Here is a 22,357-nt window from a genome sequence, read left to right as displayed (position 1 = left end):
CTTCTGTACCCCTCCCCATGGTTTGGCACTGCTCCCTCACCTCTTTGCCTCCCCTGTGCTCCTGTAAAGTTTATGTTGGTTGCCAGCAGCAGCAGCAACAGGAGCATAACAGGCTGACTTCGGCCACCCCCTGGGGCTTCCCTCTGCTGCACCCCGCTCATAGGAAATTAAATAGAGGAGACAGGATGCAGTAGAGGGGCTGGCCAGAAACAGTCTGTCATACTCCTGTTGTTGCTGCTGGCAACCAACATAAACTTTACAGGACCGTAGGGAAGTGAACTGAGAGAGGTGAGGAAGAAGTGTTGGACCTGTGGGGAGAAAGAAGAGTGAAGGGGAGAATTGACTGGGGTGGTGGTAGTGCAGAAAATGATTAACTTGTAGACCAGGTGAGGTCAGACACTGGGCATTTTGGCATTCTTAGTCAACAGTGCACTGGGCTAGAGCATCACCTGGTCCAATGGTTAAGCTGGCCCTGAGTAGTTGCAAAGAAGTGATACCTTTTATACAGTTGATTTATGATTAGCATTTCTGCCAAATGACTCTGCTGATTTTCATGGTATTAATTTTATTTGTTATATTTACTCTGGATTCCATACATGTGGTGATTTATCCCTTCCTGCAAACTGGGCTTGCAGAGTGAGAATACTTACAGATTTGAACATTTCCTCTATAGAGGCGGAGCCCCAGTCCATACCTCTGTTTTTTCTCTGCATGCAAACTGTGCAGAAGTGTTCTCATTTACTCTGCTTAGCTTTTTTTTTTTTTTTGCTTTCATGCATTTAAAGTTCTTTTTTTTTCTGAGGCTTTGGTGCCCTGAAACCCCATTCTTGGAGATTCTTTGCCTGATAAAGGACAAAGATCCACTGTGCCAGTTTGCAGTTCTGCAGGGCAAGCCTTTGGGCGGACCTGGAGAGCCAGACTGCTGTGTTGTTTTTTTTAGGGGGGGGGGGCTTGGGCTCCATTCCCCTGGGAGCCAGCTCACCATCTGAATTTCTCAGTTGCTTGTATACAGGCTGTGAGTGCTCTGAGTAAGAACCCTCAGGATATCAAGATGCTGGCTGCATATTTACTCACCCTCGTCATGCTCTGAGGTCCATGGTGGGATAGAGTTCAGCCCATCTGTCTTGCAGCCTGAAGATTCCGTGGTCTGGGAGAGTTGCTGGAAGTATCTGAGACAGAAAAGTCCTTTCCATCTTTCAGCTGCATTAAGAATTGGGTTGGGTCAGAAAATCCCAAGTTTGAGGGTTCCTAGAGTTAGAGTACAGGTCTACCTTTTTCTATGTGTTTGAACTTTTCTAAAAGTCTCCACAGGCTGTTTTTGGCACGATTTTACTGTGGCAGCCATCTTGGATTTCAAGCAATCTTTTTTTTTTACAAAAGCCTCTATCTGCCTAAAACCCCCTTGATTATGCTCCCAATCAACTGGGATGGACTTCTCAGGGGGTGAGGATGCAAATTCATGTCAAATTTGTGCCAAGTTACTGGCGGAAGAGCATCTATGTACTTTGTGCTGGAATGCATGCGAGGGAGGGGCGGGAGGCTCAAGGTTAGCCTCATCTTCATCCTCCAGGGCTGGTGAACCGCTATGGGTCTGGGATATTGGTTCAAAATATCATCCTGGACCTTTTACTCGTGTTGATGCGAGAAGGAGGTTCATGGCATCTGAAGACCCCATGAGTGCCAAGGCGGAGGACTTACAGGCTTCCTTTACTTTCCCTGCACTGAACTTCTCCTGGGAATCTATAAATCTCATGTGGAGAGCCTTGCTGACATGTCTAGGAGAGGTGGCACAATCTGTGGGTGCATAGCCTTTGATCTAGGGAGCGGATTCTCCTCCGGTGTCTGCTTCTCATGTAAGCAAACTGGCCTCTAGCTCCAGTGACCTTTTGGATCATGATGGCTTGGATGACATGTCGGATTTCATGTCGTTTTTGGCCCAGGATTCTGATTCAGTCCTCTGAGTCTGAAGTCCAGTTCCCTTTTTGGGATTGGCAGCTGTGAGGCATCCATGGCTCCTGACCAAGGAGACGATCCTCGTGTTCACGACCTTTTCAGGTCGGTCTTTGTTCACCACTTTATTTCTGATGCGGTGTCGGAGTTGAAGCTAGAAATGCAGCCCTTCACTTCCAAATGCACAATCATGAGTGGCATTAATGACCAAACCTTCTTCTTTCTGGCTCATCTGTACATTACTGTGTTGGCCACAGAACAGTGGGAAACCACAGAGGGATCCTGAGGGTTGCTAAGATCCTGGCTAGGCTTTATCCCATGGCACCTGAGTTCCAGTAGTTCTTTACCCAGCCGAAGGTGGATTCGGTGGTCACCCAAGCGAAGGTGGTGTCATGCTGAAGGATGCATAGGACCTCAGGGTGGACATGGTTGTTAAGAAACAATTTGAGGCCCTGGCTTGGGGGATCAGGGCTGCTGCTGCTATACCCATTGGCAGAGAAAGAAAGTATAGATTATGTGGCAGGGAAAGGCTGTCCCTCCCTAGACATCAGAAATTGCTTTGATACCTCACCATACTTACAGAATCTGGAGTAGATGCAACTGAATGAAAGATTAGGTTCTTACCTGGATAATCTTCTTTCAGTTAATCTACTACAGATTCCGTATGGCCCACCCTCTGTCTATTCTGTATCACCTGCTTTCTGTCTCAAATATTTTTGTATTCCAGGCCTGGATTTATCCTATTTGCCAAATGACTACATGCCTAGAAACCTGGGATGTGTAAGTGTATTCCTTAGCCTCTGGCTCCCTTAATGTTAGTGCCAGTTGCACACATCAGGTTGTTTCTCTATGGTTGTGTTTAAATTGTTAGCAAAAGGGCCTGCCTCAGGAGTTGTACTGTGGAATCGTGATAGATAAGAGTTGACAATGAATCATGAAAAACACTTAGACGGTATGTACTGCAAACTGCAACCACTTAAGTTGACAGTATGTGCCACACTAACCGCATCAAAGTGAAACTGAAAGTGGTTCAATGTCAACTCTTCAACAATAGGAGTATGTGAATCTGTACATCTTATCTTTCACGATTCCACAGTAAGACTCCTGAGGCAGGATATGATCATGTCGAGTCTGGTCCAAAATAAAAGAGATTGAGCACCAATTGGTCACCTTTATTGTTGTTTCTTGCTTCTCACTGGTGTGAAGACGGTTTCTCCTGTTTGTTTTTCATGCGTTTAAATTGTTATAATGTTTTCTTCTAATTCTTGTTTTCTAACTTAAAGAGCAGACCAAAATTGCATGTTTGTGGGGAGTTTTTCCATGCTCCTCCTCTTTTGTCTTTTGTTCCAGTGGAGTTCGATTGCTTTGGGACTTAATTGAGGTGCAGACTGGGGCGCTGCCTCTATAGAACAGATGTTCAAAGGTGGAAATATTCTTACTCTGCAAGCCCAGTTCATGAGAAGAGATAAGTCACCACACATATGGAATCCATAGTAGATTAACTGAAAGAAGATTATCCAGGTAAGAACCTAATCTTTCATTATGATAGACTAATACCATATTTCTTTTTTACTTTCAAATTTAACATTGACTGCTATAGGATTAATAAACTTAGTCTGTTGAATCCTTAGTGGTTATAAAAGACTATGGTATGGTTCCATACATCAAGATCTTCCTGGATGAAGATTATTATCGTGCAGATACCCTCTCTATCTTGGAGCAGCTGTCAGTCATCAATACTGAAGAGTACATGAGTACAATCATTGGGGCCCTGTGTTCTTCCGTTCAAGGAGAAGTGCAATATAAGCTGGATCTGCTCAAGGTAGTTCTAGTTGGATTTTGTCCTTTGTCTTTTTTTTTATCCCAAACAAAAGTAAGTCATTGAACAATACCAAATGTTACTCTGCTATTACTACTACATATGATTTCTATAGCACTAATAGACTTTTGCAATGCTGTGCACAAACATGTAACAGACAATGAAAAGTTTATTATCTGCATTACTTCTGCACTACATCTCGTTTCTCAAATGGGTAAAGTTATTCATGCATTTTAAACCATATAGCAACTTACTTTTGAAAATGAGATTATATACGCTTGAAGCTACCTGGCAGATATTTCAAACAATTAATTCAGTTAGGCAAGAGAGGCCCCTGTGTGGCTAAACCAGGTGATCCCCAATTTTCAGTTGAACATAACTGGACAATGGTGCTAAAAATCTGGGAAGATCACAGCAGCAGTATCTGGTTAGTGCTGGAGCAGGTAGAGGAGGAGTCTGGCAGGAGCTGGGGTTTATTTATTTAGGTTTACCAGAGCACACACTTTTTCAGAAGCAGTTGAAGGTGAGTTACATTCAGGTACATTAAGGGGAGCTCTTTTACGAAAGTACACCATGCAGTTACCCCTGAATTTTATAAAGTGCCCAGATTTGCTTGCTGAGATGTATGTGCAAATTCAATGAATACTGAGGTCAGAATCATTAATAACTGGGTGCTAATGCCCAATTATTGCAGTTAATTAGCATCCACATCTGTGTGTTATTCTATAAGGAGAGAGGAATTTTCAATAAGACATCTAAGTTCGAGTTTGGCTGGTATTTTATTTTGATTTTATGCTAAATATGATGTATATTTCTATTTTTTTGTAAGATGTCTGAACTGTTTGTGAAGTACTATTATGTGTATATTGTTGTACTTCGCTTTGTAAAAGGCGGATTATAAATAAACAAACCATATCCAAAAATCCTGTAGAGAAAATGACCATTTCACCGGAAGTTATATCAGAAGGAGGGGCTTGGTGGGAAAAAGGTTCCGGAGCAGCTCTGAGTGCAGGAAACTTCAAAGAGGTGATAGAGCTTCTAAGAGAGATAGAGATGTTGAACCCATGGGAAGGGGACTAGAGGGAAGCGAGAGAGGTACAGGGCGGAAGAGAGAGAAGGAAAGGGAAAGAGAAAAGCTGAACCAAAGGTATGAAGGAAGAGTGAGTGAAATATTGAACATAGCAGATGGAGGGAGGAAAAATAGAGTGTGAGAGACACATTGGTGTAAGGGAGTAAGAGGGGAGAAGCTGAATACAGGAAGATATACAAAAAGAGGAAGATGGTGTGTATGGATGGGAGCATAGAAACAGGGACAAAAAGTGGAATGCTGCATGGGGGTGGTATAAGGACACAGAGGGGCAATGCTAGACATGGTAGGGTATATGGACCCAGAGAGAAGATGGCTAGACATGGGGGAGAATAAGAAAGTAGAACGAAGATTCTGGACAGGTGGTCATCCTCTATAATAAAACCCTAAGTGTGCATGTGCGCTTAGGGTTTTGTGATCCCTGCCACCGTGCTGTGCACCTCCGTGCCAAATTCAATTTGTGGCATGTGAGGAGGCTTGTGGCGCATGTGGCGGCTTGCAACGGCTTGCGGCACGTGCAGAGATTTGAACGGCGGTGGCGGTGTGACTCCTGCACTGCTGCTGCCGGGACGCCTCTTCTCACCCCCGGACCAGCAAACGCAGCAGCCGCAGGGCATTTGCTAAGCAGCCCTGCTTCGATAATGCGAGGTGGGCTGGTCTAGCAAAAGCCCCTAGGCTGCCCAGGCTAGCGGATGCTGGATAGGGGGAGCAGGGAAAGGAGAAGGGGTATTACTGGACAGAAGGATCAGGTAAGGGGTGTTACTGGACAGGGGGAAGGTAAAAGGAAGGGAGAAGGCCTATTGCTGGACAGGGGGAGCAATGAAGAGGTGCTGCTGGACGGGGGGAGGTAAAAGGAAAGGAAAGGCCTACTAATGGACAGGGGGCACAGGGAAGAGGTACTGCTGGACAGGGGGGGGAGGTAAAAGGAAGGGAGAAGGCCTACTGCTGGACAGGGGGAGCAGGGGGGAGGTAAAACGAAGGGAGAAGGGCTGCTGCTGCTGCTGGACAGGGGGAGCAGTGAAGGGGTGCTGTTGGACAGGGGGGAGGTAAAACGAAGGGAGAAAGGCTGCTGATGGACATGGGGAGCAGGGAAGGGGTGCTGCTGCACATGGGTGAGGTAAAAGGAAAGGAGAAGAGCTACTGCTAGACAGGGGGAGCAGGCAAGGGGTGGTAGTGGACAGCCGAGGAAAAAGAGAGACAGAAAGAAAGAAAGACAGACAGACAGCAGCCAAGGAGAGAGAGAGATAGAAAGAAAGAAAGAAAGAAAGAAAGAAAGAAAGAAAGACAGCAGCTAAGGAGAGAGAGAGACAGAAAGAAAGCAAGAAAGACAGACAGACAGAAAGCAGCCAGGGAGAGAGAGAAAGAAAGACAGACACACACATCTATTCTAGAACCCGTTAATGTAACAGGCTTAAAGACTAGTAAGAATATAAAAGAGTGATACTGTATACAGAGGGAGGCTATCATAGAATAGTGCCATGATGAAGGCAGGGAGATGGGCACAGGGGAAATACTTGAAAGTTACATATAGGAGACATGGGGGAACAATACATACTCAGATAGAAGATGGATGGTGAGCATGGAAAAAGAAGAAATGTCAAATGGTCAGGACACCCTTGCAATTGAGTTAAGAGAAGACAAAAGAAAATAGAGACCAGTGCTTGAGACCAACATGATTTGAAGAATAAAATGACGAGATAATAAAAGGTAGAAAAAAATAATTTAATTTTCTATGGTATGATTAGAATATATCAGATTTTAAATATGTATCCTGCTAGAGCTGATATTAGACATAACTGGGGACCACAAAGCCCAGGCCATGTTTCTTTAGCTTCCAGCTGGCTTAGGATTCTCTCTGACCAGGGGGCAGTTGCCCTAGTTATATTCCCCTAACACTATTCCTGTCGTGTGTGATTGCGGTATTCTGTTAGCATGATTTTTTTGTATAGCATTCTGTAATAATTTGGCTTATTCAGATTTCTCGATAGTGGAGGGGATATTTGTGAAGGGGAGGGGAGACAGGGGTTTTGTTGATCCTTTGCTCTGTATTTATATTTATAAAATGACAATTGTACAAAATATTGTTTCTTGTTATCCTTTAATAAAATAAGTTCAAATGTAAAATAACTATTCAAGGCTTGTGCGAATGGGATCAGATGGTTTACAGGGACAGGACGGGGACCGAGCTCGTGGGGACGGGGTGGAGACAGGGACTGAGCTCGCAGGGACGGGGCGGGGACAAGGTCTGAGCATGTGGGGACTGGGCGGAGACGGGGACAAATGTTTTCCCCGTGTCATTCTCTACTTTGAAGGTGTCTGGGGATATGTGAAGTCTTCAGCTGAGGGAGGTTGAGGGATCCTATTTTGTGTATTGGCCTCTTTAAGAACATGTGACCAGGGCAGGATTAATCAATAGGCCAAGTAGGTACGTGCCTAGGGCCCAAAATGGTCAGGGGGGGCCCGATGAAGGAGGGCATCAACATTGTTTTTCCAAACGGCGATGGGCCCCTCCAGCATCGATCGGCAACGCGGGCCCAATCGGCAACACAGCCCCCCCCCCATCGACGGAAAATAAGACAAGCAAGCAATGTGGGTAAGAAAGGCATCGGGAACTGTAATTGTGCAAGCGGTGCTGCTTGCCCAAAGCTTCCCTCTGACGCAGCTTCCTGTTTCCGCCTGGGCACATGTTGGGGTGGAGCGGGACGGGGCAGGGGGGGCCCAGTGTACTTGTGTGCCTAGGGGACCTTGACGAATTAATCCTGATCACATGATAAGGCCCTGTGCTTGTGAGATTTAATGCAGTAGCAGCCTAACAACTTGTTAGTGCTCCCACAGTAAATGAAGCTGTGGTAAACTGTGATAGTCTATAGCGGTTTAGTAACTTCCCCCTTAAAGGCACACAAATGAATGCATGGAGGTGAAGAGGGGGCTGATGGAAGGAAAATATAACTGCAGAGTGGGTGCATTTTTCATGCTTGAGCAACTTCTCCCTGAGGAAGCCATAGTGGGTCAAATATGGACCATGTAGGAGATTGGAAGTTGGATACCTTATTTAGATAAATGTTGCATAGCTTTCACAATTTAAAGGAGCCTCTTTTGTGAAGCCACATTGGCAAATATCCCCCTCTTTTACTTAGGTGCGCTAACTGATTAGCGCAACTTAGTAAAAGAGGGCCTATGTTTCCTTTATATAAAATAGTCTTATAATATGCACCTTTTTTCCAAATATTTGAAGCACTCGTTTATGAAATTACTTGATTTGTAGCTATCCTAATCATATAACAGCTGCATATAAAATATTGTGTTAGTTTCCGGACCCCCCCTCCCCTGCGCCAAAAAAAAAGCTCAATGGTGTTTTCTCCTGAACTGTGAAAAATAAATCCAACAATTTTTTTTCCTAATTGTTGCAAATAATAACGAGATTAAAACGCAATAAGCAAGTGAATTTATTATCTTAGCCACTGGGATTCTGATTGTGTTATGCGCAAATTCAGATTGATTTGCTAATATATATTTAGCTGTTAACGCCAGCTTAATTTGATTACCCCTCCAGTCTTCCAGCGTGACATGCTGAAAATTATGAGGAATAACCAATAATGGAATGTGAACTAAATTCTATTAACGCTAACAAAGTTACTGCTCTCCACTACACGTCAGTTCTATAGATGTAAGCCACAGAAGCACTAACTCATAGACAATTAAACCCTAACTGAGTTAAAACCAGATGAAATACGGTTACTGCTGACCTCTCCTGAAATGTGTCAGGAATATTCTGATTACTTCCCTTTTGAATTTATTAAATTTTCTCACTGCAGTGACTTGCTGCTCCTTTGATGCATTGTCCTAGAAACATGAATGACAGTTATGGAGTTCCACTCTGTTCCTGAGACATTAGTTCCCCCAGTGATTCATTGGTTTTCTTTTGTTTATGATACTGTTTCCCTTCAAGTTATTTCAAGTGAAAAGTCATTCCTTGGGAGAACTGAAATTCTTAAAAGAAATATTTGTCCCGTTCTCTCTGAACATTTTGAAGCATCTCTTCTACTGTTTTTCTTGATTGCTAACACTTGCAATGGGGAAGGGGTAAAACACGGACCTGACGGACCTGGCGGATCTAAACCCGCATGTCTTTAAAAATCTGAGCTCCGTGCCATTTGTACCGTAGTTAGTTTCTGGCTCTGACAGACCTCGGTGACAATTTAGCGCTGACGGATCCGTCTCAGCATAGGGAGGGAAAAGTATTAGGATCCGTCAGCGCTACAATGTCACCGAGGTCTGTCAGAGCCAGAGACTAGTGCTAGTGCTGGAGCGGCTCTAAAACGAATCCTTTAAACTGGTTTCCTGCAGCCCCAGTAAATCGGCTCTGACAGACCTCGTTGACATTGTAGCGCTGACGGATCCTAATACTTTTCCCTCCCTATGCTGAGATGGAACAGTCAACGCTAAATTGTCACTGAGGTCTGTCGGAGCCAGAAACTAACTACAAGGGGCACGGACCTCAGATTTTTAAGGACGTGCGGGTTTAGATCCGCCAGGTCCGTGAGGTCCGCGTTTTACCCCTTTCTCTTGCAATGAAAACACAACCTTTTTTGTCCAAACCATCTCTTCTGTAGCTATGCCACATGCTATTGTCTGTATTAGCAAGATGGTAGATTAGAGAACGACATGGGGACAAATTCTTTTCCTGTCCCATTCCTGCAAGCTCCGTCATCTGCGATTCCGTAACTAAAGCGTGCAGGTCAATGGCGCGCCGACAATGGCGCACCAACACCTGTGTGGAGGACAATTGTGCGCCGCCGTTTCCAGAGCTTTTACAGCTTACCAGGAGCGTTTTGAGGAGGGGGTGGAAACCCCTCCAGTACACTTGTAAGTAGGCATGCTCCAGTTTGGGAGGGGGTTTGGGAGGGGCTTCCCCCCAATACACTGAAAACTTCCGTTGTCGCTCCTTTCCTGCGGAGCTCCCTGCCCTACCTATTAGACCTCAATTATATATCTAAGGAAAACTCATAAAATATAGTGACGTAGCAGATATATTTTGTTGAAATTTATTAATGCACATCTATGCTGTTTATTATTGTTATTATCTATTGGTAGTTGCTAGTGAGCTACCTTTATTTGTGCTTTATAATTTGTCCAAATTTTGCCTATGCAAGCACCCACTGGCAAATTATGCACCATCAAAATATTACAGTATTCTGGATAAGGTAATTTACATAGGCTCAGTCACCTAAAATTAGCTCTTTTTTTTATCACCTCCAGTATGCAAGGATCAGACTTACACCTCACAATACTGTACCTTTCATCACACTAAAAAAGAGTGAGGGCATAGGAGGGGTCTCCTAAAGGATTTCCATATGAACTCCTAATGCCTATCTGCCCCTATATACTTACTTCTCATATATTATACAATTTGGGGTGCAATGTAGATAGGGTAAAGAATCCTCATAGCAACAGCCCACCACTGGAAAATGTTATGGGGCAATTCCCCTTCAGCTTGCAGGTCTATGGGTAGAAAGTACAAGCACTGTGGGGATTATGACATTAAGGGGGAAGTTATCAAGCTACACTAGGGCTTTAAGTTGTGTTCTTGCTCCTTAATGTGACTTAAAGGTCCTAATGCAGCTTGACATGTTTTGCATCTCATCTCATTTCTTTTTTTTTCTTTTTTTGTGAATATTTTTTATTGAATTTTTGAAAAATACATAAACCATCAATCAGAAACATTTCTACAATTCAGTATAAAACATGAATAACAGCAATAGCTCTCTAACATAAAGTTCATTATGAACACTCATGAGAATAGATCGAAAAGAAGGAAAGAAAAAAAGGAGAATAATAATAAAAGGAAGTATCTGTAAATCAAGTAGCATGAATAAAGTTTTCCTGTGCACATTGATCTAGATAAGCCAGGGGTGAACAACAATGAGGTAATGATGGGAGGTTTGTCTCTTTTGCCTTTAGCAGCTTGTTCATAGATTTTGTAGAGGCAAATAGAATTCCACCAAAACGTATAATTCAAAAACTGAGCAGACTTCCACGTTTTAAGAACATGTAGGATGCCAATAGCAATCAGAAAGTCTACCAGCTTGGGTGGACAGTCTGAATCCACAAAACAGAGGTATTGTAAGCAAAGAATTATCACATCAAAAGAAATATCTGCGGAACAGTTGGTAACGTCCTTAATAGTTTTCCAGATTTGAGTCCAAAAGGGTTGGATATTATTGAACTGAAAGATCATATGAGCTAAGGTACTACTTGTTGGCATTGCAATATGGGCGAGGGTATCTTAGTGCATCTCATTTCTAAGCAAATACCCTAACACGACTTATAGTGATACATTGCAAGTTGCTAAAAAAATCACAGTAAAATAACCCTAGCTTGTACTGGGCTTCTGGGCTGGCAGATCAGGGTCCCCCGGCTTATGCATCTCCTACCCCACTTCCCCCTATCTCCCCCTCACACTTTCTAGATAGTCCTTGATTCCCTCTTAGGGCTACCTTTATAGCCATTGGTGATCCAGGAGGGTTTTTCAAGCTGGAGCAATACCCAGTAATTCCTGCCCAGTCTCCATATTACCCCTAGTAGTCTCCATATGACCCCTAGTAGTACTTGTGCAAAACTACCAGTAGGGTGCCATTTTGCAGCTAGAGCCAAACTGAGCAGGAGCAACTAGGCATAGCTTTTACCTGAAGACCCCCTCCAGATCACCAATGGTTGAAAACTAACCCTTTGAGAGAGACAATGGCTATATAGGAGTGCTGAGGGGGGGGGGGGAGGGTTGGTGGTTGGGAGTAGAGAATGAGACAGGAACAAATTTGTCCCTGGCCCCACGGGGTCTTTCTCCATCCCTGCCCCATCCCCATAAGCTCTATCCCTGTTCCCATCCAATTCCCGTAAGCTCCGTCCTCATCTGCACAAGCCTCGAACACTTTAAAATCATAAGTGCTTGAGGCTTGTGCAGATGAGGACAGATATCACAGGGATGGAGACAGACCCATGTCATTCTATAGTTGGGAGTTCGGTGGCTTGGACCTTGTGGGGGATGGAAATTGGGTGGGAGGGCTTGATATGATTATATGTAGGGGACTTAGGATTATATGTAGGGGATTATATGTAGGGGACTTAGGAGCATCAGACCATTGTTGCCTGATGTTCATGGTTGGTGAAATAACCCCAGCAAAAATATGGGGTTATTTTACTGTGTTAGGCTATTACCATAGTAATGAGATGCAAAACATGCAAATGCATGATTTGCATCTCATTACTGTGTAACCTACAGCAAGATGCATATCACTGGGTTAGGACTAAGGAACAAATGACACATCTTAAATTCCTAATGCATCTTGATAACTTCAACTCTAAACCTAATATTATCATACTTTGGGGGGGGAGGGGAGAAATTTAGGTAACATTATGCACTGAGTCTTATAACTGGCACATTTTGAATTAGTAATTGACTGGTATGATAATGTCTCTCATAGCTCTTCTTTTCTTTATGCTTATTGCAGTCTCTTCTTAGAATATTGAGGACCCCGAAAGGTCGATCTGCTTTCAGAAGTGCCAGTGGATTTAATGGGCTGCTTTCTATCCTTTCTGATATGGAGGGTGCTTTGTGTGACCCGCCATCCGGCATATGGCTTACAGTTGAAAGAAACCACATTTTGGAGCTGATTTTGTACACTTTGAAGGGCATATCAGCCGCTTTATATCTGGATCCAGTGAATAGTCACTTCTTCAGGAATCATGAACTGTTTGCAAAAATGGCAGAAGATCTGGAGCTTCTTGGGTGCTTCTCTACACCAGAAAGCAGTGACACAGTTGTTCATCTGTCCAAGGACAGAACTTTTATTGACTTTATTCATTTAGTTTCATATCCTGAGAATCCTTTTCCTCCTTGCTTGAAAAGCTGCATCACACTCTTTAGCTTTTTGGACTGCATGGCGAAAGGCACACTTCATTTGGACAGCTGTTTGAAAGAGATAAACAAGAGTCTATGGAGTAGAAATCAGGATGTACAATGTACTAAGGAACAAAACCATGTGCACGAATTTTCTGGAAAATATAAAGCTTCAAATTTCCAGTTGATTCCTTATTCAGAAGACAGGTAAGTTATGTCTTTCTTGGCAATCAGAATAAATTAAAATAGTACTGTGACAAAAAAAGCATTCTGTAAATTTGTTACTAATTTGGAGTTGTACATAAGAATTTTCATACAGTGGCCAACCTAGGTCCCAAGTACCTAGCTAGATCCCAAGTAGTAAAGCAAGTAGTATTCAAGTAGTAAAGCAAGTAGTATTCTAGGAATAAGCAGTGGATTTTCCCAAGCCATATCAATAATGGTCTACGGACTTCTCTTTTAGGAAATTATCCAAGTCTTTTGTAAACCCCGCTACGCTGATTTCATCTTTGGCAACAAATTCCAGAGTTTAATTTCACATTGTTTGAAGAAATATTCTATCTAGTTTGCTTTAAATCTACTACTTAGTAGCTTTATTGCATGCCTCCTAGTCCTAGTATATTTGGAAAAAAAGTGAACAAGCATTCACATCTACCCTTTCCACTCCACTCAGTATTATTGTATAAAGCCTGTGAGAAAATTGAGACAAGGATATGCACCATTGGTGACAACTAGTTATATTTTCTGATCATTTTCAGTACATATTCTGAGTAAAATCAATTAATGATTGAAAATTAGGGATAAGCAGCCCTCCTCCAGTTACTTCAAATTGACTAAAGATTTTTCAGATCTTTTCCTAGTTTTATCAGAATTAGGATTAACCTAGCATTATTATTATTATTAATAAAAGTTTCAAGTTTATTAAAATATTTGATTAAATGCAAATCATGGTTTCTAAGCATTTTACAAATTATATTTTAAAAAAAAAGGGAGACATAATAGACAAATATCCACTTAAAACTAGACTAACAAGAATATGTTTTTCAAATCAAGATGTATTCAGACTGCTTCAGGTTTATTTTAATATTTATACTCAGACTTTTATTTATTTATTTTTTTTTTGTAACTACTGGAAGGTGTTACTTCAAATAATTAAATTGAAAGTACATTTTTGAGAAGACTTGCCCTTAAACTGGTTCAGTTACAGCCAAATATGTTAAACGTAGAGATTCACGTTGTAAAAAAAAACAATCATGCATTTGTTGGATCGTGTTTTTGTTTTTCTTCTGGTTTTACTCCGATTGTCCAAACACATCCCCCTATTTCCGTACACCACCTCACTCTTCTATGAAGCTGCATTAGGTGCTAACAAACATCTAATGCAGCAAAAATGACCTAACTCAAGACACACAAACATTCTGTATTAGATTTGCAATGTACATGCCAGTATTTATTTATTTTGTTGTATTATTTTGGGAGGGGAGAATGTGAAGGGTGGAGAATGGGCATGGATGTACTATTCAGCTAGTGTACTAACATTACCACCATGTAACTGGTTAGCACATCCATAATGTGGGAGCTCAAAGCCTATTTACAGGTCAAAATATTCCTCCTTCCTCTGTCCAAATGACATAAATATGCCTGTTGGTACTGCTATTTCTCCAGCCTGTTCCCTTCTTTCTGCATTTAAAATAGATTTGCATAATATTCAAAGCCTGAGCTAATTATTCATTATGACCTTAAACAAGCTTATCCAACTGCAAAGAATCCCAGAATACAATATAGTATTCCTATCTTGCTAGTATCAGGATTTGGGGTGTGTTCCTCTATTTTTCTTCTATGCAAAGATGACTCCTAGCAGGAGTCATGTGAGACTAGTATTAGGGGTGCCATTTTGAAGGATGGTGCTGGATTGGAGATTGCCCCTGCCTGGAAAATCCCTAGACTACCAGAGAGTGACGGAACTGGCACAGCCATGGGGGGGGGGGGGGGGGGGGGGGGGAAGGGTAGCATGGAGATCACAGTTGGGAGCATTGTACCATGGCTCGGTGGCTTGATGCTCCGGGCTGCTAGAATGACATTGCTTGCAGGGTGGCTCAAAGTAGCTCTGCTCTTTATCATGGTAGGCATGAAACTACAGGACAGTTTTATGCTACAGATTGGTGACTCCCTTAGTAAATTAGGGTACGGTAAAAGGCGAGTGGTTGTAGTAGCGTGTTAGTTGGTAGTGTTTATGGTTCTCCTGATGCAGCAGTAGCAAAACAGGGCTCCTGTTGGGAACCCCAGAATTTTTCTCAGTATTGGCGTTGTGCTTAGTTCCAATAGCAGCAGTTTGGATTACCATTTAGATTGTTGAAGCTCTGCCATTCAGGCATCTAAAGACTTTGTTTGCTAAGATAAGTACTTTGGATTTTGAAATTTATTCTACAGACTGTATACACTTAAACATTGCATTATAAAAATGTGTTATAATCTATGGTCGTTTTTGTTCCTATGATGTGTTTGCCCCTTCTGATTTAATATCGGTAGCCGGTAGCCATTGGTGGTTGGCTCTTATTTCCTTTCACTTATTCTGTGCAACACTGAGGTTCTTTTTTCCCTTAGCGATCTGTAGTCTTTTTGTTTGCTATATCTACTACTATATGAATGTTTTTTTTTGAGAAGTTGTATTGTGTGCCATTCAACCATTTCTTGGGATTAGAACCTTTTACCACACCTTGATAACTTCCCCTTTTCCAAGTGACTTGCACAAAGTTATAAAGAGCGCCTATAGTGAGATTTGAACTCTGCTTTCCCTGCTTCAGTGCATTGTTCTAGCCATTAGACTACTCCACCTGAGTACAAGCAGAAATGGAAATGGTCACAGCCAGCACCCTTCAGCACAAAATCAGAAGAAGCACATTAGCATGGCCACTATCATTTCTCACCTCTAGACTAGGGTTACCAGACATTTGGATTTTCCTAGACATATCCGGACGGCTTTTCCAGGTTTTGAAAAGCCTCCTCTCAATCGCATCGGGCAGGAGGCAAACCGTGCATGCGTGGATTGCCTCCTACCCGACCAAAGCAGGCAGTGGGGGCGGAGCTAGGGCAGGACTGGGGCAGAGATGGGCAGGCCTGGGGCAGGTCTAGGGTGTCTGGATTTTACAATCGTAAAATCTGGCAACCCTACTCTAGACCTTTTAATTGGCATGTCTGAAAGGTTGATGAGGGGGAGGTGCCACACCATTCATTGTGGGAAATTTCTGCAGGGTTTCCGATGCATGCTATTCCTATGTTCTTCACACTACTAGGCTCAGAGCTGTCTGCTGGCAAATACAAAACCTCTCTTATATCAGGGAGAAAGTATCGGACACAGCAATTGCACAACTTCAAGTGGTAGAACTATTGCATTCTTCTACACGGACCAAGTTATTTTAATAAAGTACTCCTCATGCCCTGTTCTAAGTTGAAAGCACAACTTTCTACCTTTTGTAAACTTTATTGTCACTTCTTAATCTCTGACAAGTTGGCAGGCAGTGATCACTTTTATCAAGTTTTGAAGAGAAATTGCAAACACAGAATTTGAGGCCTATATATGCTTCTAATAAAAAAAAGTCTCCACTGAAAAACATAGTATTTGGTAGCAATTTATTCTTATTCAAAATGGAAAAGCCGTGTTATGAGAAAGGCTGGTCTGTAATGAAATAAGAGGTTTGTGTTTTCAAAAGTACAGAACGTATTAAATTAAAAATTATGACTTATCTCTCTCTAACAGAAAACGTATTTTGGGAAAATAGTTACAGGATGATACTTTATGGCAGATACTGTATAAATGAGGAAATGCTGTATATCAGGGTTTACTAAGTCAGTCCTGGAGTATTCCCTTGCCAAATAAGAGAATAGTAAGGAAAAGATGTCGGTCACTCAGCAGTGAACTATTCAGGATACACTTATTGATAGAAGCACAATGTAGACGCGACACCGACAGTGTTTCGGCAATGTTGCCTTTATCAAGAATCTCTAGCTAAAGATCTTTTCATGAAATGCTGAGACATTGACTGCAATTGTAAATGGTGAAGAAAATATGATGCATGCATGAGACATCCGTTGACCAAAGCAAGGCTAAAAGTTTACTCGTGACCTTGTTTGGATTGTTGTTCTCGTTGTAGAGGCCTTTCGGGCTTTCTCCTCATTGTATTCCCTTGTCAGTCAGATTTTCAGTATATTCAGAATGAATATACAGTACATGAAAGAGATTTACGCACAATGGAAGCAGTGTATTCAAATTAATCTCATGCATATTCATTGTATATATCCTGAAAACCTGATTGGCAAGGGGAGGGGTACACCAAGACCAACTAGGGAAACACACTGTTCTAGATCAGGGGTGTCCAAACTTGGTCAAGGTCTGCAATCCCGTTAAGCTTTCAAGATCTCCCCAATGAATATGTATGAAATCTATTTACACGCACTGCCTCCATTGTGTGCAAATAAATCTCATTCATATTCATTGTGGATATCCTGAAAACCCAAGTGGTCCCTGAGGACTGGGTTGAAGATGCTACTCTAGACTAAAACACTGGAAGTGGCAAGTTGCATTTTCTTTCCGGATCACATTTAAGAGTTGAGGTACCTGATTTTGAGACCTATACTGGCAAATTAACTAGCATTGACTGGCAATTTCTATATAGTCTGTCCAGTGGCATAGCAAGGGTGAGAGGCGCCCAGGGCGGTGACACCCCCCCCTCTTCTCTGTCCCCCACCTGCTCCTTCCCTTCCCCCTTCTGACATACATGCATGCCCCTTCCTTTCCCCCATTCCTCTTTAAGGTTCACAGCGCTTGCAGCAACCCCAGCCTACTGCTCGTGCCAGCATTGGCTCTTCCTCTGGCGTTACTTCCTAGGTGCGGGTCCAGGAAGTGACATCAGAAGAAGAGCCGACGCTAGTGCAAGCAGCACATTGGGGCTGCTGCTCATACCGCGAATGTTAAAAAGGTATGGGGAAGGGACGCGATGCATGCATGCGGTAGTGGGGGGTGGGGAATGGGGGAGGAGAGGAGCACAGGTGCTGGTGCCCCTATCAAGAGAGTACCCAGGGTGGACTGCCCTTCTCGTCACCCTCCCCCTTACTGCGCCACTGTCTTCCTAAAGTTAGATGTCTACATTGGCACGGCTACCTCATGTAGGCGCCGATGATTGGCACTTAATAATAATAATAATTTTATTTTTCTATACCGCCACAATCTTGCGACTTCTAGGCGGTTCACATTCAAGAGAGCTGGACATTCAGCGAGTTACAATATGCAGATATTTAGAGGAAATACAGAGTACATCAACTTTAAGAATGCGAAAGTATAAAATGTACAGTGTGCTAAGACATTTTCGAGAGGACCTGCTAGGAAAAGGTCGCAAATTCAAAAATACATCGAAAAATTACAATATACAGTTTGGGAATTTTTAGAGGGGTATATTAGAAGATATTGCAAAATACGGTTTGTTTAGAAATTCAGAGGGGGAGAGAGGGGGGGTAAATTGGGAACGAGAAAAGAGAGAAGTGTTCGGTGAGGAAATTATTTAGGTGATATATTTGTCGAATAAGGAGGTTTTTATGAGTTTTCTAAAAGCTTTGTAGGTCAGTCTAGCTTTATTAAGGTAGTTGTCTAGCCAGTGTTGTTGTTTGTTTGCTTGGTATGCGAAAGTTCTATCCAGAAAAGTCTTGTATTTGCAATTGGCAATGCTTGGGTGTTAATGGGAAATAATTGAAAGTTAGGTGCCTAACTCGAAAAACACGATTCTATAAAAAGTAGGTGCTACTACTACCACTACTTATCATTTCTAAAGTGCTGCCAGGTGTATGCACTGTACATTAAACATGTAAGAGACAATCCCTGCTAGAACTTACAATCTAATCAAAACAGACAAATGGGACAACTAGGGGATAGGGAATTTCTCACAGAGGGAATGATAAAACAGACATTGATAAGAGTTAGGAGTTAAAAGCAGCTTTGAAAAAGTGGGCTTTTAGCCTAGATTTTGAACATTGCCAGAGTCAGAGCTTGACATACTGACTTAGGCAGTCTGTTCCATGCATACGATACAGCAAGATAGAAGGGACGGAGTCTAGAGTTGAAGTAGAGGTAAAGCGACACTTACCTGATGAATAGAGTTCTCAGGAAGGAGTACAAAAAGAGATAAGAGAGGAGAGATACTGAAGAGCTGCAGAGTGAATGCACTTGTAAGTCAATAAGAGGAGTTTGAACTGTATGTGGAAATTGGATAGAAAGCCATTGAATGACTTGAGGAGAGGGGCAATGTGAGCATAGTGACACTGGTGGAATATGAGGCGTGCAGCAGAATTCTGAACAGGTTGACGGGGAGAGAGATGGTTTAGCGGAAGACCTGTGAGAAGACTAGGCGAGAAGTGATGAGTGTGGATGAGAGTCTTAGCAGTGTGCTCAGAAAGGAATGGGTTTTCAGGATTTCCCCAATGAATATGCATGAGATCTATGTGCATGCACTGCTTTCAATGCATATTCATGGGGAAATCCTGAAAACCTGACTGGATTCGGCCTTCAAGGAGGGACTTTGGGGACCCTTGTTGAAGAGAAAGAAACAGGTTTTAGCAGTCTGTTGGATATGTGAAAATAAGGAGAGAGATGAGTCAAAGATGACCCTGCGGTTGAAGAAGGGCACGATAAAATGGTTAAGGGGCTGGAGGAGTTGTCATACAGTGAGAGATTAGAGAAACTGGGCCTCTTCTCCCTTGAAAAGAGGAGACTGAGAGGGGACATGATCACAACATTCAAGATAATGAAGGGCATAGACTTAGTAGAGAAAGAGAGATTGTTCACCCTCTCCAAGATGAAGAGAACGAGAGGGCACTCGCTAAAGTTAGAAGGGAAGAGATTCCGTACAAACATATAGAAGTTCTTTTTCACCCAGAGAGTGGTAGAAAACTGGAATGCTAGAGACTGTTATAGGGGAAACACCCTCCAGGGATTCAAGACAAAGTTAGACAAGTTCCTGCTGAACCAGAACAGGTAAGGCTAGACTCAGGGCACTGGTCTTTGACCTAAAGGCCACCGCGTGAGCGGACTGCTGGGCACGATGGACCACTGGTCTGACCCAGCAGCGGCAATTCTTATGTTCTTATCCACAGAAACAGAGGAGGAAGAGGAAAGATGGGTTTAGGAGGAAGGGTAAGGAGCTCAGTCATGGCCATGTTTAGTTTTAAATGGTGGTGAGACATCAGGCAGCAATGTTAGACAGGCAGTCTGAGACTTGGGCCTGGATTCCTATAGAAATTTCTGGAGTAGAAAGAGGGATCTGGGAGTCATCAGCATAAAAGTGATACTGAATACTATGAGAGAAAATCAGAGCACCAATGGAATGAGTATAGATGGAAATAAGAAGAGATCCTGAGGTACACCGACTGATAGTGGGATAGCAGTTGGGGGAGAATCCATCAGAACATACACTAAAAGTGTAATGGGACAGATAAGAAGAAAATCAAGAAATAACAGACCCCTGAAATCTAAGTGAGGACAGTGTATCAAGTCCTAGGTGGTGATCAACAGTGTCAAAAGCAGCAGATAGATCAAGAAGGATGAGGATAGAATAGTGGCCTTTGGATTTGGCCATAAACATTGGGGACTTTAGCAAGGGTAGTTTAAAAACCCTGCTATTCAAAAACTACATACTGTAAAGAAACTAACACAGCAAGATCCATCTCAAGCCCCATTTGCAATCCAGTTCACCCTTTAGCACCTCCAAAAATGTCCAGACAACTCCTAATGTACTCCTAAATGTCCTGACAACTCATATGTAATCTGCCTTGAACCGCAAGGTAATGGCGGAATAGAAATCACTAATGTAATGTAATGACTACCCTCTGTCTCCTTCTACTCAACCAGTTCTTGACCCAGTCCGTCACTTTGGGACCCATCCCGAGGGCACTAATTTTATTTATTAGATGTCTGTGTGTCTTGTATTTACAAAGGCTTTACTAAAATCTAAATACACCACATCTAGTACACTACATCTAGTACACTACATCTATTACAATACATCTAGTATACTCTCTCTATCCCTCTAACCCAGTCAAAGAAATTGATCTGATTTGTCTGACAAGATCTACCTCTACTGAATCCATTTTGCCTCTGGTAATCCACCAGATTCCAGAAACTTCACCATTCTCTTGTTTTAAAAGTGTTTCCATTAATTTGCTTACCGGCCTGTAATTCCCTACTTCTTCCTTACTTCCACTTTTGTGTAGAGAGACCACATCCGCCCTTCTCCAGTCTTCCGGTACCAGTCCCAATTCTAGAGAAGCATTGAAAAGTTCAGTCAGTGGAGCCACCAGAACTTCCCTAAGTTCCTTCAGCACTCTTGGATGTACACCATCCGGGCCCATTGCTTTGCCTACCTTTAATTTAGCTAGCTCCTCATAACCACAACCTTCTGATAATTGATCAGGGTCTACCACTCCTCTATCCCTATTCGCATTTGTCTTCTGCAGTTCTGCTCCCGACACTTCAGCCGTGACACTAGCCTCCTCATCAGACCGTTATGTCTTATATAAAGTGCTTTAGTGCTTGAGTAAATAAATAAATAATCTTTCAATTTATCTTTTTTTCTGCATTTTCTGAGTTTTCCCTTTGTCAATGGTTATTGGGAAGGGACCTGTCATTCTTACATGTTTCGCCCGAAGGCTGTATCAAGAAAAAGTCCCCCCTTCTGCTTTAGCTCCAAACCATCCCGATCATTGGATCTTTGTCACAAAATTTCCAATGATCGGGATGGTGTGGAGCTAAAGCAGAAGGGGGGACTTTTTCTTGATACAGCCTTTGGGCGAAACATGTTGGAATGACAGGTCCCTTCCCAATAACCATTGACAAAGGGAAAACTCAGAAAAATGCAGAAAAAAAGATAAGTTGAAAGATTATTTATTTATTTACTCAAGCACTAAAGCACTTTATATAAAACATAACGGTCTGATGAGGAGGCTAGTGCCACATAGTATTTGGCCACTCAAACCAATTGGCTAATACTGGCACTTCTAAAGACCAATGAATAAGTAAAAATTATAAATGAATATGTTATGAAGTACTGTTTGTGGAGAACACGAGTGATAGATAACAGTGCAAAGGACTGCTGCACACATTACTTTTTTAATATGTGGGCACAATCATTTATTCTACCAACAAAGTCTGCATTTTAGCATCCAACTTTAGTCGCAAGCAATTATGCCATGTCAAAGGCTGGGGCAAATGCTTCCATTTTATGTACAAAGTAGGCATGCATAAGGTAGGTTATACTAGTACTTTATTTAAAAAAAAAAAAAAAAAAAAGAAGGTGCCTACTTTTCTTTATACTTTAGAATAGTTTTAAAATAGGCTTTCCAAATCTATGCAGCCTTGAGAAACTTAGAAACACTATGGCAGATAAAGGTCAAATGGTCCATCCAGTCTGCCCATTTGCAGCATTCACTATGATATAATTGCCCTGCACAAAGGCAGTTGACACGACTGCCTTTATCTGAGATATTGAATAAAATAAATCACAGAATATTGGATCTTGCTGCGAAAGCTGAAAATCTCCAGTGTTTGTTTAAAAGCAAATGG

At 42.3% G+C, this 22,357-nt stretch overlaps 1 protein-coding gene across 4 annotated transcripts in view; it reads left to right on the top strand.

The window, feature by feature from the left end:
• WDFY4 (WDFY family member 4) overlaps positions 1 to 22,357 on the top strand; it is a 613,830-nt gene that overhangs the window by 140,240 nt on the left and 451,233 nt on the right. For all 4 annotated transcript variants that reach the window (XM_033941175.1, XM_033941176.1, XM_033941173.1 and 1 more), the window contains exons 11-12: positions 3,582 to 3,772; positions 12,365 to 12,960. In XM_033941175.1, coding sequence (XP_033797066.1) covers positions 3,582 to 3,772; positions 12,365 to 12,960 — 787 coding nt within the window. The remainder of the gene's footprint in view (positions 1 to 3,581; positions 3,773 to 12,364; positions 12,961 to 22,357) is intronic.

This window comes from Geotrypetes seraphini, chromosome 4 (assembly GCF_902459505.1).
Source record: "Geotrypetes seraphini chromosome 4, aGeoSer1.1, whole genome shotgun sequence".
Lineage (NCBI taxonomy): Eukaryota > Metazoa > Chordata > Amphibia > Gymnophiona > Dermophiidae > Geotrypetes > Geotrypetes seraphini.
The sequence above is the reverse complement of the archived record's forward strand: the minus strand, read 5'-3'. Positions and strand labels throughout refer to the sequence as shown.